General features: G+C 38.6%; 1 protein-coding gene across 8 annotated transcripts in view; it reads right to left on the bottom strand.

The window, feature by feature from the left end:
* The window catches only part of cadpsa (Ca2+-dependent activator protein for secretion a), a 236,621-nt gene that overhangs the window by 76,717 nt on the left and 140,396 nt on the right, over positions 1–19,508 (bottom strand). For 4 of the 8 annotated variants that reach the window (XM_036002087.1, XM_036002088.1, XM_036002089.1 and 1 more), the window contains 5 exons: positions 18,788–18,889; positions 18,635–18,698; positions 17,601–17,724; positions 12,837–12,905; positions 1,534–1,640 (listed from right to left, as the gene is read on the bottom strand). In XM_036002087.1, coding sequence (XP_035857980.1) covers positions 1,534–1,640; positions 12,837–12,905; positions 17,601–17,724; positions 18,635–18,698; positions 18,788–18,889 — 466 coding nt within the window. The remainder of the gene's footprint in view (positions 1–1,533; positions 1,641–12,836; positions 12,906–17,600; positions 17,725–18,634; positions 18,699–18,787; positions 18,890–19,508) is intronic. The other 4 variants (XM_036002091.1, XM_031277198.2, XM_036002092.1 and 1 more) reach the window with 1 other exon arrangement.

Genomic DNA, 19,508 nt, shown 5'->3' with positions numbered 1-19,508 from the left:
TTGCATGTGATGTAATGCACTCGGTGGCCATAGTGCTCTTAAAAAACACTGCTTGTATTTTGCAAAAGGGGTGATCATCTCAGTCTCTCAATTCACATGAATAATGTCTGTGTTGTTATTGACATTGACAGTGATACTTTAGAAAAAACCATGTCCACTTGTTTGATAGCTAGAGAGCCATCTTGGCAACCACACATCAATATGTTGCGAGTCACTAGATCTTGCACAGGCCATTGTTAGTACTGTCCTTTGTCCAGAAGTCTTTAACCCTCCTGTTGTCCTCAATTTGACCCATTTTCAAAAAGTTGCTGTATCAGAAATTTGGGTTTCTTTCAACCAAATTGTTTTAAAAAAAAAACGTGGATGGTTCCATAAAACCCTCTTCACAAGCAACATACATGACCAGTTCACTACTTTCATTGAATTTGGGTGTTTTATTCAATTTTATAGCATTTAAAGAAAAACTAATAAAAGAATGTTGAAATAGTGACAAAAATTTAGGAGAACGCTTCAAAAACAAAAAAGTGAGTAAAAATCAACAAAACATGGAAAAAAGTGACAAAAAAACATGAAAAAAAATTGACAAAAACGTCAGAAAATGACAAAAGTGTCAAAAAAGATGACCAAAACGTAAAAAAAGTTAGAATTTTAAATTTTTATCCAGAAAAACTAAATGTTGCATGGTCGACAGGAAGACAACACAAGGGTTAAAGGTCTTTGCTGTGTGCACTGAGCAGTCATTTTGTGGGGGATATCCAGAATGCGGCCTCTAGCTTCCCAGCAGTAAACTGGTGCTAACAGCTCATAATAACACTGATGGAGGTGTGTCAGGACAGGTTACACTGGATGACAATATTATTAAGATTTCATCTAAGAAAAAAATAGCCTAAACTCACTGTTGACATGTTGCTATGTTAATGTTCTGAATTACAGAAGAATGTCAAGCATTATATATTATATTATATTATATTATATGAATATTAGACAAAGCTTAAAATTATATGGTGAGTAATTTTTATCCAAATGATTCAGTAACTGTTACTAATGGTGTCCTGTTCAGGAATGTAACACACACACTCCTTTCCACTTTCAATCAGAAACAACACATTTCATGTTAAAGCTAATAGTTATTTGTATGCATATGAAATATTTAATTGCTTAAATAAGTCATTTAGGAAACGGAACACTAATTTGACAATGTAAGAGACACATTCCCTTTGTTTTAAGATTACGGAATGGGCAACCTTTTCCTTCGAGCTCACATGTAAGTATGATATTGTTGGATCTTAGTAAAGTTCTGTTAGACATTAATGAGTTTCATGATATCAGTAGCGTAGATGGCTGGTAGATGGACAACCATCACTTTTCATTGGATTTAATTAGCCTCACCTTTTTTAGTCTCGTAATGTGCGTGTGTGTGTGTGTGTGTGTGTGTGTGTGTGTGTGTGTGTGTGTGTGTGTGTGTGTGTGTGTGTGTGTGTGTGTGTGTGTGTGTGTGTGTGTGTGTGCGTGTGCGTGTGCGTGTGTACTGACCTCAGCATGGTGTTCCTCGTTCTGTTGAAGCACCTCAATCACCAGCTCGGCCAGGCGAATATTGTCCTCCAGTTTTTTAGCAGGGGTGACTAACCGCCCTACATTCTCTGCAGCACAAAGGTTAAGGGTCAGTGTGGGAAGCCTCTGAGTCTGATCACCATCTACTCTTTCTTTCTTTCTCTTGCTACTACTGTATGCATGCAACCTATAGTGTGCACAAGCATCCCTGGTCTGAGATATGAGAGTGGGTCTTGTTTCATACAGTATTTAGATTGTAAAAGTGTACACAGCATGCAACACTGGAGCTAGAGGAATAAACCTCAAAAGTAATCCTCAGCCCAGTCTACAGCCTACATCACTGGGACAATCTCATGGTCATATCAAAAATAAAAGAATGAAATATCAACTTGTTATAAATAGGGCTGGGTATCAGACCTTAGTACATTTGGACTAAAAATGCATTGTGTTTGTGGCATCAAGTATAGAAAAGTGGGACCTGAGGCTAGATTTTGGCTTATTTAAATCATAGTTGTATATATTTTTATAATTTAACAGTATACTATATTTTCTTGAAGCAAAGCTCAACAACAACATTAAACATGTTTTACCTAGCCCTAGTTATAATTCCAGGGAGAATTCATATTGTATAGTAAGTATTTTTGCTATCAACACTGTACCCATGAGACCCCATGAGACCAGCACTGTTGGGTGGCTGGAAGTAGTGATGGCCTGTTGTATGTAGTGAATCAGTCACATCTCTGTCACTGTGACAGAGCAGTCAGAGAAAACATGGGCATGATGAGGGATGCAAACAGCATGTACATTGAACACTCATCATGCAGCAATGTGGTGGTTATGTTGTGTTTATCCCTACAGTATCTGACTCTACTCTGTGATTGCTTTGGCTGGTAAAATTGTATGTTAGTGCATTAGGAGTAAATATAGACTTCCATACTATGCTCTTTAGTATGTTCAGTGCAACACATCCTCATACCTAAACGACAGAATAGGTAGATTTCCAATGACTCCCAAAACAACATTTTTGACCATTCGGCGATTGGGGTGGGGGTAGTCTCAAAATTGCCAGGCCTTCCCATAGCGCTGCGGAGGAAGGTCTGGCTAGTTCACACAGCATTCCAGGCTGGGAGAAAAATGTGCTCTGGTTTATTGGCATTTCTTCAAACCAATCACAATTGCCTTGGGCGGCGCTATGCGCCAGATGGAGCTCTGCTAAATAGCCTCGGGAAAGGGACTTGTTTTGGTGTAACGAGTGTGTTCAAAGGTTGTTTTAGTCGTGCAACAGAAAACTCAGATTGATAGTCTAGCTAGCTATCTGGATTTACCCTGTGGAGATCTGAGGAGCAGTTAACCATAGTCCTCATAAATCCACCAGAGTTTAGAACGCCAACACAAAGAAAGAGGAAGGTGACAGACATCTGGCCGAAATGAGGGACATCCAGCGGAATTTCCGGCAGAATCCGAGCAATCCCTGAAGATATAGACTAGGGTGGGGACGGACTGAGGTGCACTAGCAGGCTAATTTAGCATTACATTAATTGACTACCCATGTAGCTAATGTTACGTGGCAAATTTAATCGTGGGTTAACCCAGCGCTGTTAAACTTGGTCCAAACAGTCTTTAACTTAACTATTAACTTTATAAGCATGTTGAACAATGTTGTAACCTTATAACTTTATGGTATGCTTTAGCCACCAAGCATTAGTATGAACCACTTGTCAACCAATGTAGATTAAAATGCCATGTCTCTGGGTTTGAACATTGTTGACATTAGGGATAATGTAAGTACACAACGCAACAAAATATATAACATAGGTATAGTCATTTTTAGACATTTTGATGCACACATATTACATATTATATAATTAACGTAATGGCCGCCATTTCAAACCCGTAGTAAATATTGGAAAACAGAACTAAGTAAGTTTAGGCAAGAAAAATACTTAGATATAGTTCAGCATCAGGGATTGGCTTAAAATGAGTCATGTAATACTACTAAATTGATGCGGTAACTGTGTCATGAATGTAACTGCGTCATGGTTTAACATGGGACACAAACCGCGATCTACTGAGTGAAAGTCCTGTGTTTGATTGACCCGTCCACCACCCCAACCTGCCTTCTTGACCTCACTTCCTCGATTGGTCGATAGGTCGCTGCATAACAACAAACGTAAATATGAGTCGTTATAAGCTGCTTGCACAATCGACCTGTACGGTCGTTTTCTGGTTGAGGACGGTCTGGTTCTATGAGAGGATTGAATTTATACCACAGCCAAAAAATGTCTTTTTTTCAGATTAGTTGACTCGAGATGGGTTTAACTGACTGGTGGTTTTAAAGTAGAGTAGCTTTAATTGTCCTTTGGTAAGAGGCCATGGTATAAGCATGATAATGCACTCCAAGGCTTTCTGATATGGAGGTAATGAATTCTGAGGTAGAAACACCATAACTTAAAGCAGAATGTCTCCACCTCTTCCATTATTTTCATATACAGTAATACGATACCTTGTTGTGCTTTATCACTTACAATAGAGTAGTGAAGTTGGCAGGGTTACATTGGATGGCCAGGGTTCTAAAAGTAAAAATTATATTATTGGAGGTTGGAACATTTCCTACATTCTGATGGCCATGACAATCATCTTGTACTCAAAGGCACAAGACATTTTACATAACAAGAGACCTCAACTGAGGCTCAGAGAGCATTGCAGTAAGAAACATCCAATCAGCAAGCTGCAATTTTGTTGTAGTGTAACTAGTGGTAAGGTAAAGTTAGAGGTTGAGCTTGGTAGAAGATGTCAGATGAATTCTGGAATTTGAATCAATTCACGTTTTGATTTTGAATCAATTGTATATCAATGCAGCTTCTATGGTACAGTGCTGTGTTTCTGTATGCAATGCTGAAGCATTTTGAATACAACACAATTCTGACTTCTCAGCTCTGTCTTGAATCTTCTCCATTGCAAAGACTGCTGAGGTTTCTATATATTTCCTACAACTCACACTTGGTCTGACATCAAATAAGCAGGCATGCAAAGTTTGTGTCAGGTAGAAAATAGAATCAAGTTCATTGTGTAACCCATTACCCATCCTATAAAGCAGCCAACAAAGATGCAAAAGACTTTACCTATCACCCCAGTCCCAGTAGGATTGGAGAGTAGAGTTACATTACTCTGGTAGAGATGAACAAAGGGAACTTTTCTTCCATTCTTGTCTACAATGAAACTGGCACTGTCACAGCTGCTTCCTTCTGTCAATGCCAGAATGCTCGGTACTGCTCTGTATGTCTACTCTATAGCAACTTTTTGGTAATGGTCAGCATGTTATATAGTTGCAGTTCAATGGGTCAGAGGTTAGAATACTGGAATAAAACAACAGTATATGTCTGAAACAACCCAGTCTCACGGCAGTTCGTGATGGCATCACGATATTTTGAAGATTTTCGTGATGGGCTCACATTTTTTAAACTAATGTATTTCAATGGGAAGCATCTTTTGTGATCACAGCATGATTCTTTCTGCCAGTTGGGCTGCAGCAGAGAAGCTGTATACAGCTTTGCTATTATTGGTATTTTTAGCCCAATAACCGCTGTTTTAATCAACATTTATTCATGAGATCTTATCATGGTTTATATATATTTCTTTTAATGTTATTATTTCAGTCTTATTGCCACGGAAGCTGGATTGCTTTGTTGTTTATTGATATTTTTAAAACTATAACGCTGCATTTATCAATATTTATTTAGATGTTATCATGGTATGCATTTTTTTATTTTAATGATATTATTTTGATCTTATTACCGGTGAAATATTACAGTAAATAAGACAGAACAGTAGGCTACGATATGAGCCGTGCTGGGCGCATTCAAAGCCGATATCCCACAATGCAATGCGGGCATTCATATCAGAGAATCGGACAGCGATCAGCAGGTCTTTAACGCCAGTATCGCTTCAATGTACATATTTAATCAGTGGTTTTGTCACCAGCAGCAACAACAAGTTGCTCAGTTTTGTTCCAGTAAGTTATGCACCATAATAACGTTTTAAAAAATCAGCTGCAGACTCCAGAAGTGACGTAGTAATTACCGCTCCGCGTCTATGAAAGATTGTTGCACGTTGTACGTGAAAATTTATACAATAAGAAAACCAATAATGAAAAAATAGTGTTTTATGCTAAGCACTTCGATTTGCCTTGTCGCAGAAAAAAACTAGGCCTATATAAAAAAACCTACAGCTAAGTGTTTAGAAATACAGCCTAATGGCTTGTTTGACTAATGTGCATTTGTTTTGCCTTGTAGGCCTACTGTTGTGAAAAACAAAAAATAAACTATTTAGGCCTAAGGCCTAAAGAGAAGCATTTTTTATTTTATTTTCCATGCATGGTTATTTAAAAACGCAATTTTCTAATTTTGCAGTTGATGAATGTCAATAGCAAAGACTAAAGGGAAGAAACATGAGCATATTTATGTATGGGATTTGATTAAACATCACACTGCATTATTAGTTGTTTTAAATAAATGACTTTTTTTAAATAACAATTTATGGTAGGCCAAACATATTAATTATTATATTCAGAAGATGATCCTCATATCATTCACCGTGGTTACAGCTTGTAGCCATCCTATCCTTCGTAGCCTTTACTAAGACTACCTTTTCAAAACTAAGAAGGGAATAATTTTAGGAAGCATTTTCAGGAAATTAAAAGGATAAGCAGATTGATGCCGAGGTTTTTGTTCACAGAGTAAGATGTATATAGCTTTGTTTGGGTATGTGTACATATACAACATGTGTTTTGGCATTTTTGGCACACTTATACCTCAGCCTATACTGCACACAGACACAAGTACTTTTGCATATTCTGCTAAAATAGAGACCTGTGGTGCCATGCCAACAATCATTCAACTATTTCACAAACTGAGGAGTTGGTCGTGACATGGGTCAGAGGGTATCAGAGGTCATAAATGATGAACCAATCAATCAGCGCTGCTCCTATAGGCACCTTGGTGTTCATATGGACAACACCTGGCTGGAAGGCCCGTGTTCAACGTGTGGGTTATCATTTGGAGCAGACACTCACGGTGAATCAGGGGGTTTATGTTATACAAGGCTGCATTACAGAGCATTTTATTATGTCAGAAAGCATGGCAATATCTAAAAACATCTCATTTAAAGCTTGCTTGTCAGGTTACTGTCATGAAGGTTGTTGAGAGGAATAGAAACCAGTCTCTCCAGGCAAGCACAGAGAATATGGTCTGATCTGTCTTTATTCTCCCTGCCAAGTAGCTCTTATCCTCTGGCAGAAGAAATAGGGTACCCCAATGTAAATTAAATATTTCTAAACTATAGCCCTAATTTGGACCTACCTCAATTAAAACTTAAAAAATGTTGCTTGAGGCTGCAGGGGTTTTGCTATAGCTTCATGATATAATGCATATAGGGTTTGTGTAGGTTGCTCTTGTCACTGTTTGTGAAAGATGAGCAATAGATTGTGTCTGTGTGATGTGTCTCATTCCGGCTACATATCACTTCGTTCATGTTTTTTTTAATTGTAAGTATATGTCAGCTGTATGATAAAACAATATGTCAAGTGTTATGTGTGAAACATTTGAACTCAAGGCAAATATCCCTCTGGGGACAATAAAGTATCGCCTGCAAATTGTATGTATGTATGTGTAATGTAGGACTATAGCAAACACATCGTTGGAAAGGTCTCAACCTCGACAGTAACATATGTCAGTCTGAAGAGGATACATTACTCCTGCTTTGAATTATTGACCACTGAACCTTGAACCCAGTACATGTTTGAAGGCTTGTCATTTAGCAACAGGAGGTGCTATACACATAAGACCAGCTGTTATAGAAAACTCTGGACCTCAGCTGTCATGTAGATATGGTCACCAAAGTTTACCCACTGTAAGCACTGTCAAATATGGTAATAAGCTATTTTCACCTATTTAATCTGATGACACCAGTGTGTTCCCCATCCCAAAAAACCCCAGGGTGTATCCACAATTCTACACTGCCAATTTCTACTTATGAGAAATATACCAATATATTTAAAAACTACAACTCCCACTAGAGACACGCCCCAGAATCTGTTACAAAGCTAGTGTATTTGTAGTTCTTCCAGGGTGGGTGGCTGGATTTGTTCAGCTCCTGTGTTTCTGCTGTCTGCCGTGAATGGGCTTCATTCCATTTCAGATTGCCGCCGCTGGCCGGCCGACCGAGCAAACCGTACATGAGACAAATACATTAAACTGTATTTTATTATTATTGTTATCTTTATTGTTTAAATCCTCAAATGCAACGTTAGACAAAAACATAATTATTACGAATATTAAGTATTTGTATCTTTCCTATCCGACGAGCGGTAATTACTACGTCACTTCTGGAGTCTTCAGCTGATTTTTTAAAACGTTATTACGGTGCATAACTTACTGGAACAAAACTGAGCAACGTGTTGTTGCTGGTGACAAAACCACTGATTAAATATGTACATTGAAGTGATACTGTCATTAAAGACCCGCTGATCGCTGTCCGATTCTCTGATATGAATGCCCGCATTGCATTGTGGGATATCGGCTTTGAATACGCCCAGCTCGGCTCATATTGTAGTCTACTGTCCTGTCTTATTTACTGTAATATTTCACTGGTAATAAGACCGAAATAATATTATTAAAATAAAGAAATGCATACCATGATAACATCTAAATAAATGTTGATAGATGTAGCGTTATAGTTTTAAAAATATCAATAAACAACAAAGCAATCCAGCTTCCGTGGCAATAAGACCAAAATAATAACATTAAAAGGAATACATATAAACCATGATAAGATCTTGTGAATAAATGTTGATTAAAACAGCAGTTATTGGGCTAAAAATACCAATAACAGCAAAGCTGTTTACAGCTTCTCTGCTGCTGCCCAACTGGCAGAAAGAATCGTGCTGTGATCACGAAAGATGCTTCCCATTGAAATACATTAGTTTAAAAAACGTGACCCCATCACAAAAATCTTCAAAATATCGTGATGGTATCACGATCTAATAGATTTCTTTTCGTGATGCCATCACGAACTGCCGTGAGACTGAGTTGGTCTGAAATTATGGTCCAGTTCAATGCATTCTTCATGAACGGGTTCGTATGAAATCGTACAAAAACTTGTGCATAACAATTTGTGTGATATCCTAAGAAATTACGATCGCCGGCTGGTCACATGATGACCGGTCATAAATTTAGCAGTCTTTACAGATAAATTAAGCCAAGAAAAGGTGACTGGGTGCCGTGTATGGTTTACCATGAGATGACGTTAAGTTCAGCTGACAAAAGGTGACCGTCATGCGGCGACAACAGTTAAGTTTAGGCCCCCCAAATGACTAGTTAAGCTTAGAAAAAAAGATTGTGGTTTGGATTAAAACACCGTTCCCCTTAAGTATTACTCCTGCATCACAAACATCTGTTTCCTTTGTGAAAGTCTTGAATTACAAACCCAAGGCTGTCTACTTTGGATTAACCATTCGTTCCGCCAAGCAGAAGTAAAATCTGAACTATTAGAGTTTTTTTCCCATAGGTCAGGAAGCACACCAGTATGAAGGAAAGGGTTTTAGGGATAATCTACAATCACAACTGAGAAACTAAGGTAAGCTTCCTTAGTGTCTTCAGGTAGGTGATGGTTTCTTTACAGACATCGTCTTAAATCGACCATTTGAAGTAGTTCAGTGTTAATAGAACAACACTTTGGGAAATACACTTGTTTGCTGTCTTGAACTTCTTTCAGTGTGTGTTATCAGAGCTTAGCCAGGCTGACCTGAATGCAGCTCAAACACTCCTTGGCTTTGATCAACAGGAGTTTATGTTATAAATGGCATTCAATGCAGTTAACGAGGGACAATTTCCTCTTTCTGACTTGTTCACATATTCACTATATGTGAACTATTCAGAAAGAGAAAAAACACCCTTGGCTCTTATTTTTGTAATGTTATTCTTTGTAATTCTAAAACTTGTAGGGGTTAACCTGTGACAGCAATCTTAGATAAATGCAATCAAACACGTTTGCTAGTGTGTCACATGTGTTTCATGGATGAATTACCTAGAGCAAGGCCACCCAATTTTGGGTGCTGCATTCATCAATAAAAACGTAGAATACATAGCAATTACAGTGCATTACTTTCCATAGCTATATGTACAAATGGGTCATGAGAACAGCTTGTCCAGTTTTTACTGTCTCACTCTAATGTCTGCATCATCATCCTGCTTGATGAGATAACGTACACACGCAGTGCTTTAAAGGGGTTGACTTGGCCACAACAGAGTCATGACTGTGTTCAGTCCACCTACTGGCAGAGCTCTTGTGGATCAGTGAATTTGTGCACAACACAGCAGGATGATGGAGGACTGCCTGCTGGAGCTTAAGTCATGCTAACTTGGCCGAAAGCTTCCACAGAATAGGACTTCTGTACTGGTTCAACGGGAGGGAGTGACTGTTAGGATCTAGTAATGCGTGAGCTATGATGTCATAGTTTGGAAGTGTAGTTTTGGAAACTAAGGGACATTGTTTTCTACAAAGATATAATTTCTATACCCTATTATTTTTGATAGTGGACTCCTGTGGAATGCCGTTTTATTCAATATTAAATAAATGAATAAATACATAAATAAATGAATAAATAGATAAATACATATATAAATACATAAATATGCATTTGAAATACATCATGAAATAAATAAATGATGCAATAAATACATAAATAATTAAATAAATGTAAATAGTCATATATAAATGAATCAATTAGTTAAATAAATATATTAAAAGATTTTACTTTTAATTATTTCATGATACTTTTATTTCATAAGTCCACGTTTATTTATTTCAAGAGCCTTTTATTTTTTAAATCCACATTTATTTTTTTCCATGAACTTCTATTTCCTAATGCCACATTTATTGATTTCCCTCTCTATTTATTTCCAGTTCTTATATGCAAATAAGGCGTGGCTATCTCTCACATTCACAACAGAGCCGTGGGCCCGTGCCCTGGACGGAGCAGTTTCGTTAATCTCTGGCGAGAGGTTAACCTGTTTCTGTTCATCGCGGAGATGAACCCCCGGACAATCTAAAAGACTACACACTACAACGAGACGTTATATCGTAGACCTGTGTCAAGACGAACGGTTTGATTATTGTTACCGAGGAGACTCAGCTGTTAGCTCACAACAGAGGCAGAAAAGTAACACTCCCCTCGTTAAACCAATTCTCAGACTCTGCTGTAACTTCGCGTTAGACCAGAGCCTTGAGTAAACGAGGAGAGTGCTTATCACTGCCACGAGGATCGTTTTGTTTTACCAATCGTGTCTCCCTCCTTTTACGGTCTCCCCCTTTTCTAACCTACACACACACACACATTCGCGCCAATTTATGAACAGCTGGCCTTGCCTGCTACCATAGTCACGCGCGACGTAACAGAGTTTCATAACCGCCATTTTAGCACCATAACAGCGCTCCGTGGTGTGTTCCCTCTTTGTCTGTAACACGTGTTCCCCGCCATTTCAATGTTAGTAGTAACCATTTTGGGCCTTTGTACTAAAAAACTACAAATAGCCTCAAATCACACGGTTCCCCAACCACCATCTTGAATCTCGTGTGGTTAGCCCGACCACGTGGCCCCGCTACTCCTACCCTTCTACCCTCCTCCTATCCTGCATACACACACACATATACATACATACACACACACACACACACACACACACACACACCAGCTTGCTTGCTGCTTTGTTTGCTAGAACTGTAACAAGTCAATAGAGTTGGATGATTGAAGAATTATTGATTGACCATCAGTATTTTTATAGTTAAATAAATCCTATTAGACTTTAATAAGAAGTTGTGTGGTTATTTGTGTATTGTATTGTAATAACAGCTGGTTATCCAGGTCAATGCTCAATCTTTCACCCTTCTTTTGTTCCTGTTAAAGATACAAGATAGATTAATCAAATTAATTAAGTATTTTGAGTTCAGGGTGGTTCCCCGTTTTGATTGTTGTCAATTTGGTAAAGTTATGAATACACATATTCATAACTTTACTAATATTGATAAACATCTTTAATAAATTGCTAATAATTTAATCTGTACCTCCCCAATTCCCAATACTAATTTACACCAAACCTTGGTGTTATTTTTTACGTCGGAACCGATCAATCTCAACAAAGAAACAATCAACGTTCTGATCATTCAGAGCAGTGAGAAACACAACATGGAGGGGGGGCTCCCAACGTTCCTGAAACATGTTCTGTGCCTCTGTGTACAGGTATCAGGAAGGTGGTGACGGGGTATATGGTGGTATGGTTTAAGGTAGACTGAGGAATGAGCTAGAAGTAGGAGTTAGACATACAGTGCAACGTCTCCTGGATCCGTCAGTTTTTTCTGAGAGTTCTCCACTAAGTAAGAGTCAAATGTTTTTTTTAAAGAACAGGTTGAAAGGATGAAGAGCAGGTAGGGAGAGGTGGGATAGTTTCAGGTAGAGGGTGAGAGAAGAGAAGAGAATATCCAATACAGGTAGGAACAGGTAATGGAAGACAGGAGTCTGAAAAAAGGGTAAAGGTTAGACTGACTATTCAATAGCAACGCATTCAACATCTATCTGCAGCCTCTGAGCCAAAGGTTTCATCTTTAAGTGTGGTTTGTGATATAGAAGGCATTAGAAGAAGCACGGAAACAGGACACAGAACACACTTTGACATAAAATCCAGTATGGGTAAAATATGAAACCGCATACAAACCTGTTCAAATGGTTGTAATGTATGCCATCAGTATCAGCATTTAATGGTGGTTTCATTCAAAGACAGAGGCATGTTCATAATAGGAATGTGCGACCTGTCCTTTGACAACTCGTCTAACCTGGGTGCAAAGATGTTTCACGCAAAGGATTGAGAGCTAAATAAAATACTCTTTAAATAACTGCAGGATGTGGGTGTCCTGTTTGAATGTACCATGATCTTAAACACTTAAAGGATTTACACAGAAGCAAAGTAAAAATGCATTCAAGTCGCAGACAGACAAAGAACAGGTGGTTTGGGCAGGACAGAAAACAAGCTCACAGAAAGATAATGTGTTTTGAGTGTCTAAGACTTTTTAGACTTTAAAGACTAAAACAACAGATACAAACAGACCAAAAGGACGTCAGGGTACGACAAAAATATGAGGTCGCTTGTTGTGGTTGGCGTGCATACTGGTTGTAGAGGAAAATAAAAGTGTGCAGAGGTTAGGGGTGGGGCTGGGTCAATGAGGAAGGTACTCACGAATGGTTAAATCCATCACTTGAGACGCCAAGCAGAAGACAGGATGCTCATACATCTCTCTCTTTTTCCCTACAGAGAAAGAGGGAGGATACCGAGGCATGCGAGAGGCCGGGGTCAGAGAGGTGAGCACACACGTCACGAGGGTCTTTAGGGTCCATACCTGCATGTTTTCTGCTGCTATTTAATATCTTACAATTTCACACACTTAATGCCATGAAAGGATATTGGTGTATCAGTATTTAGTTAATTAAAATCTAAAATGTATTGTATCAAAGGTGCAATATGTCACATTTTGAGATCTTAAATTATTATTAGTAGAAAATAATGCAATTCAGCATTGATATTGTTTACAGACTACAGTCTACCCTTTTTCACAACATGGCATTCTGATCATACATTTTTTATACTTTAAATTGATTTTAAACATTGTCTCATTCTGTGTGCCACTCATTTTTAAGTTCCTCACTACAACTGTTGGTTAAATACATAATTTATTAATTCACCACTTTAACAGAAATACAATGATTTCTTTTCCTGATCCTTTGTTTCTGAAACATGCAGATTCCTAACAAATCATATTGACTTTCTTTCATTTTTGGATACCTTCAGGTAGTAGTTTTGATTACAATTTTTGTAGCTGAAATCTATCAGAATGATCAATACATCAAAATTAAACAAAATCTGATTTGCATTTTGAAATGTCATGGATGTCATGTATTGATAGAAGTTACTAGATAATATTATATGTTTACCAAAATAATATGGATGTGTCAAAGTGAATATAGTATTGCTATAGCATTTAATTAACCAGTGAAAATGCTGCATAAAGCACCTTTGGGAGTTGTCCTTGAAACTCGAACTGCATCATATCTCATATCTGAGTTGGATGATGCTGACTGACCAATGTCAATGGTTTTCATTGATATACCAAAGTCAACAAAACAGCGTCTCAATCTATCCTTAGAGGAAACAATTTACAGGCTGTCGGAGCTGGGTGGGGACAGGAAGCTGGAAGACTTTGCAAGTTTAAAGGGTGAGCAAGATGGCATCACTGTTACTGTGAGATAGGTACAAGTAGACTGTATCCCTGTGTGTGTGTGTCTGGGGTTCAAAGATTATGGGCCGTCTACTTTGGATTAACCATTCGTTCCGCGAAGCAGAGGTAAAATCTGAGTTTTTTTTCCCGTAGGTCAGGAAGCACACCAGTATGAAGGAAAGGGTTTTAGGGATAATCTACAATCACAACTGAGAAACTAAGTAAGTTTCCTTAGTGTCCTCAGGGGGGTGATGGTTTCTTTACAGACATCGTCTTAAATCGACCATTTGAAGTAGTTTAGTGTTAATTGAACAACACTTTGGGAAATACACTTGTTTGCTGTCTTGGACTTTTTCAGTGTGTGTTATCAGATCTTAGCCAGGCTGACCTGAATGCAGCTCAAACACTCCTTGGCTTTGATCAACAGGAGTTTATGTTATAGTTTATTGGCATTCAATACAGTTAACGAGGGAAAATGTCCTCTTTCTGACTTGTCCACATATGCACTATGTGTGAACTAGTCAGAAAGAGAAAGAAACACCCTTGGCTCTTACTTTTGTAATGTTATTCTTTGTAATTCTAAAACTTGTAAGTGTTAACCTGTGACAGCAATCTCATATACAGGTAAAGAGTGTCACATATATGTTTAATGTATGAATTACCTAGAGCAAGGCCACCCAATTTGGGGCCTGCGGGCCAAGTTTGTTTTGCACCACCATGGCATTTAACATGCTCATGCTTATTCTCCTCTTATTTTGAAAGTGCTATAAAATCATAACCGTAATGACATGTAATACATGAAATGTACATTTTGTGCAGTTAAAAAGTACTTGATCTGAGTTTTATGTAAAGCACAGTGCTGGTAAACTTCCATTTTAAATTTAAATACGTACGTTTTATCTACGAAGAATTACGTAATTCTTCAACATCATTTATTCTTGGCCCGTGGCCTTTCATCCAGATACGTTTTGGCCCTTCGTATGAAAGTATTTTGGGCACCTCTGACCTAGAGAACAGTTATACCAGTTTGACCTCTGTGTGTCCCGTACAGAGATAGGTCTTATACATGTTTAGCCTAGCTTAGCACAGAGACTGGACAGGAAAGGAGTTTGCCTAAACACGTTAAAGTTTAGGAACAGTTGGCCTTCAAGCTATTTTATTTCTATTTTGCCAGGTTTGAGCTCTGTCCTGTGAACAAAAGCCAGATGTCTCTTGAATGGATCGGTGACTTGCTTCCAAATTAACAAGATGCAACATGTATAAACAAGACAGGAGTTGTTGACAGTGTATTTTTCACTTTCAGCTGAGCTTTGTGCTAAGCTAGGCTAAACACAACCAGGACTTATCTCTGTACTGGACACACAGGAATAAAAGTTTTTACTTCACTCTGGCTAAGACAGCAAGTAAGCATATCTCCCAAATGTCAGCATTCCAGAAGAAGTTTAGAGCCACAGATACAGTAGGTCACATGAAAGTGATTTTTGAAGAATTATCACATTCCTGTAAAAACCCAACAGTTGGTACCAGATAAGTGGTCTGACTCAGTTTGGAATAAAATGCTTCAGTGGTCTGCAAATTATTTATGATGCCTACTAAAGAAAACCTGGACCATGCAACAGAAAAAAAAACACTGAACTGCCACAAGCGGCAGTCCCATCATGTCTTGTATATTGGCCTTCCTGTTTTCAAACAGCAGCTAATGAGAAGCAGCAAAAGCCAATAGACAAGGGAAAGAGAGGAGTGAGTATGGAAATCATCAGAGAGCAAGGAGTAGGAAGGCAGAGAAAAGGGAAAAGAAGGAGCATCACTTCAGCTACCAGACGGGTCAGAGTGGGAGACACAAGCAGTTTAGGAATCAGCTGGAAGTGTAGCTGAGGCATGGTGGACAAAGTCAGCGTAAAGATTGAATTGAATGCATTTTTACTTACTGTACATTTGCTACTAAAATAAGCTGAAGATCAGGCAAGATAAACATAGCATTTGTGTTAAAACTGTCATGCCATCACAGTAAGTACATTATGAGAGAGGCTTTTTCTGCAGCTGTAAAGAGAGATTTAGAAGTTAGGCTTTGTTTAGATATTCAAAATAGAAATTCATTAAAACACAATAAAATATACATATGTATATCTGCTTCATTCTGAGGATCTCCATTGGAAACATATGTGGCAACTAGCTTTATGTACATTACTTGTAACGTATAGTGGTGGAGGAAGTATTCCAATCCTTATACTAATACTGCACTGTAAAAATAATCTGCAACAAGTAAAAGTCCTGCATTTAAAATGTTGCATAAGTAAAAGTCTAAGTATCATCAGGAAAATGTACTTAAAGTATTAAAAGTAAAAGTATTCAGTGCAGTAAAATCCTCCCATTTTAGAAAGTGTAAATGATCCAAACAGTTGTGTGTTTAATGGTCTAATCATTTCAGCTGGACTTGTAGGCCGTTATATTGTTGGCTAGTTTCATTTATACATATGTTATATTACACATATGTTTTATAAACTGCATGTGTTTTGTGTGCAAAAATCGTTATGTGTAAAGTAACTAGTAACTTAAGCTGTCAGATGAATGTAGTGGAGTAAAAGGTACAATATTTCTCTCGGAAATGTAGCGTGGAGTAGAAGTAGAAAGTGGCATGAAAAGAAAAGACTCAAGTAAAGTACAAAAACCTCTACAGTTGTACTTCTGTACTTCAACTGTTCAGTACAGTACTTGAGTAAATGTACTTAGTTACATTCCACCATTGCTTATAGCAATCAATCCCAGAGCAGCAAACCAGAGACAGTAAGTATCATGAATTGTAATTTCATCAGTTTTTCTAAAAGCTTAGTGAAAATGTACAATAATGCTGTAAACATCATAATTTGACTGTATGTATGTAACAAGAAAGTCCCATGTGAGCATGGCTAATTTGTACTGATCATTTCAACAGTTGAAGAGAATGGTGTCTACACACTTTGGCTAAAAAAAACAGTACTTTCTTCAATGATTCATCAGTGTGTGTCAAAGTTATTTAATGATATCCTTGCTGGGATGTTTACTACTAGGGCTGGGACGTTATGCTTTTGTCCCAATTTGATTCTTTTACGATACATGGGTGCCGATTGGATTTGTATTTTGATTTTCATTTATTGTGATTCTAGAAGTGTTGTGATTCCATAGTATTGAGTATTGTGATTTCCTTTTCCTTCTTTAACAAAACAAAGTTGAATGATACTTCTAGAGACAATATATCATGAGACATTTCTAAAAACTAATTGTTTCAGTCTGATATTTAATTCATTTGTAAAGTTTGATTTTTGATTTTCTGGAAACTGAAAACGCCGTCAGCGTTACCGTGTTACCGTATGAACAGAAAATATTTAGGTCAATCATTGGGAAATAAATAAATAAAAAATATTGATTCTGGGAACAAAAAAAGATTTTGAAAATCGTCACAAAAAATCATGATATATACGTGAATGAATTATTTCCCCAACCCTATTTACTAGGACAATGTTCTATAAGCTTCCTTAAAACCACCACATGATATCACCACATTTTGCAACATCTGCCCCATTGAGGTCAGAAACCCTCCAAACATCTCTCACATCTCCATGTGACAGGAAACTCTCACTGTAACTCTGTCTGACTCAGCAGGTTAGGAGTTGTTACATTAACAGCCGTATCAGTGAGTTTTAACTACAGTAGCACTACCTCAAAGGTGCAGTGATGGAGCCGTAACTTACCTTCCAGTTTGGCATACTCTGACAGGCGTTGGTAGTTGACCAAAGCTGCCTGCTCCAGACACTTACGGATCACAGACTTGACTTCCTCTTGCGGAACCAGAGTTGCAGTATCTTTCATCAGAACCTAAAAAGGAAAGACACAGCAACCGCTTTTATTTTCAGTGTACATTAAACCTTATCATTACAAGACAAATGAAGACAAATGTCAACCGGTAAAAGTACGTTTGAGTGAAAAAATATTGTTCCGTCAAGGAAAGTGCATCGGGCAACACAATCTCACTCCCATCGGGTCAGAAAGCGACGCTTGGTCAGGTCCCTTTGAGGTTTGTTATTGACAAAAAAGTCTCCTTTAGTGACGCACTTGGTCGGGACTCTTGGCGTCATTTCACAACGCTCTGGGTCAGGATGTACATTTAACTGACATGCAACACAAGAACAGAACAGTAAAGCATGATTTATGCTTCTGTGTTAAATCTACGCAGTGGCTACGTACGTAGGTACGTGGAGACACGGACCATACGCCGGACCCTACGACGTAGCTTGACGTGCACCTCTCAACAACTGTAACTACACGTCGTGGCAACACACGCTCAGATTGGTAGCGTTGTATTTCCCCCTACTCATTTCCTGGTTCTCCTTCTCCATGAACAACATGAAATCAAGGAGAGGGTTAACTTTTCCTGCTACAGATTTCCCACCGTGGTCAGAAAGCTCAGGGGAGACACTTTGTTTCTCTCACTATGACTGTAGAGTCGCTACTCGCTCCGAAGCTAATTGTGTGTTGACCCAGCTACCACCCCAACCAACCTCCTTACGCAGGATTTTCTGTCTTTCATACTACTCGCTACCATTGTCGCTCTTAATACTACGTCATCTGCCCAGTGCGTTCCATACAGACGCTGAATGGTGATATTTGCGTCGGTATCGATGCTGAGAGCCAGTGACCAAGCATCTGTATAATACGAGTTGGAAATGAGAACGGGTTGCATCAGCGGATAAAAACATGCATCTGTCCAGCTGTAAAAACAACTTACCCTTTCAAGCAAGGACAGAGTCGCTTTCAGCGCTCCCTCTGGCCGTCCAAATGGAAAGCAGTACCTATGGAAGCGACAGATTGGATTTTGATGTAAACCCTCGGCAGTCCCGTTTGGCATGAGATTGGCGCATGGTTGTTGTACAGGTCCTACCTGAAGTGTGTAATCTGGTTCTCTAGAAGCACCCGTAGCCTCTCCTTGATCTCCTCAAAGTGCTCCTTCTCTTCCACGGTCACAGTGCCGATACCATCAGGCCTGCAGGACAACAGCAGTTACAAGCAATACAAAGTTTTAGTGCTGGGGAAGTAAGTAGAACACCAACTGAAATATTAGAGACCTTTAAAACCCATGGTAAAGTGTGTGTATATTTTTGGATATCTATGTTTCATTTACTGTATATGTACAGTACATTTACACATGTTTATTTGTATGCCTCTCTGAATCTCCTCAGGTTCTGGGAAAACAACAGAGCATTGTGGGACACAGGATATGAAAGAGCTCCACAGCCAGGTCTCAGCACCGTGGGGTTATGGTTAGTTCAGGTCCAGGGCCTCAGTTTATCCTTTTATCAGTATTTAACACTTATCTTAGAGTGCTTTCACATTGGCAGTTTAGTCTGAATATGGGTGTGGTTCACCTAAAGATCTGGCGATATGAACACTTTTCCTGAACTTGGGTTCGAACTAAGAAATTGGACCTAATTGCACCTGAAATAGTCTCAGACCGGTGGTCACATGACAGATAGGTTTAGCGATCTTAACAGTTACAACAAGTAACAACCAAGGGGGTAAGCTAGCCTCCACAAAGCGTACCTCCCATGGAGCCATTTTGATGTTAATATGCCATCAGGTGCCGTTAGCATTCCATTGACTGC

This window comes from Sander lucioperca, chromosome 6 (assembly GCF_008315115.2).
Source record: "Sander lucioperca isolate FBNREF2018 chromosome 6, SLUC_FBN_1.2, whole genome shotgun sequence".
Classification (NCBI taxonomy): Eukaryota; Metazoa; Chordata; class Actinopteri; order Perciformes; family Percidae; genus Sander; species Sander lucioperca.
Note: the sequence above shows the minus strand (reverse complement) of the source record. Positions and strands in the feature narration are given on the sequence as shown.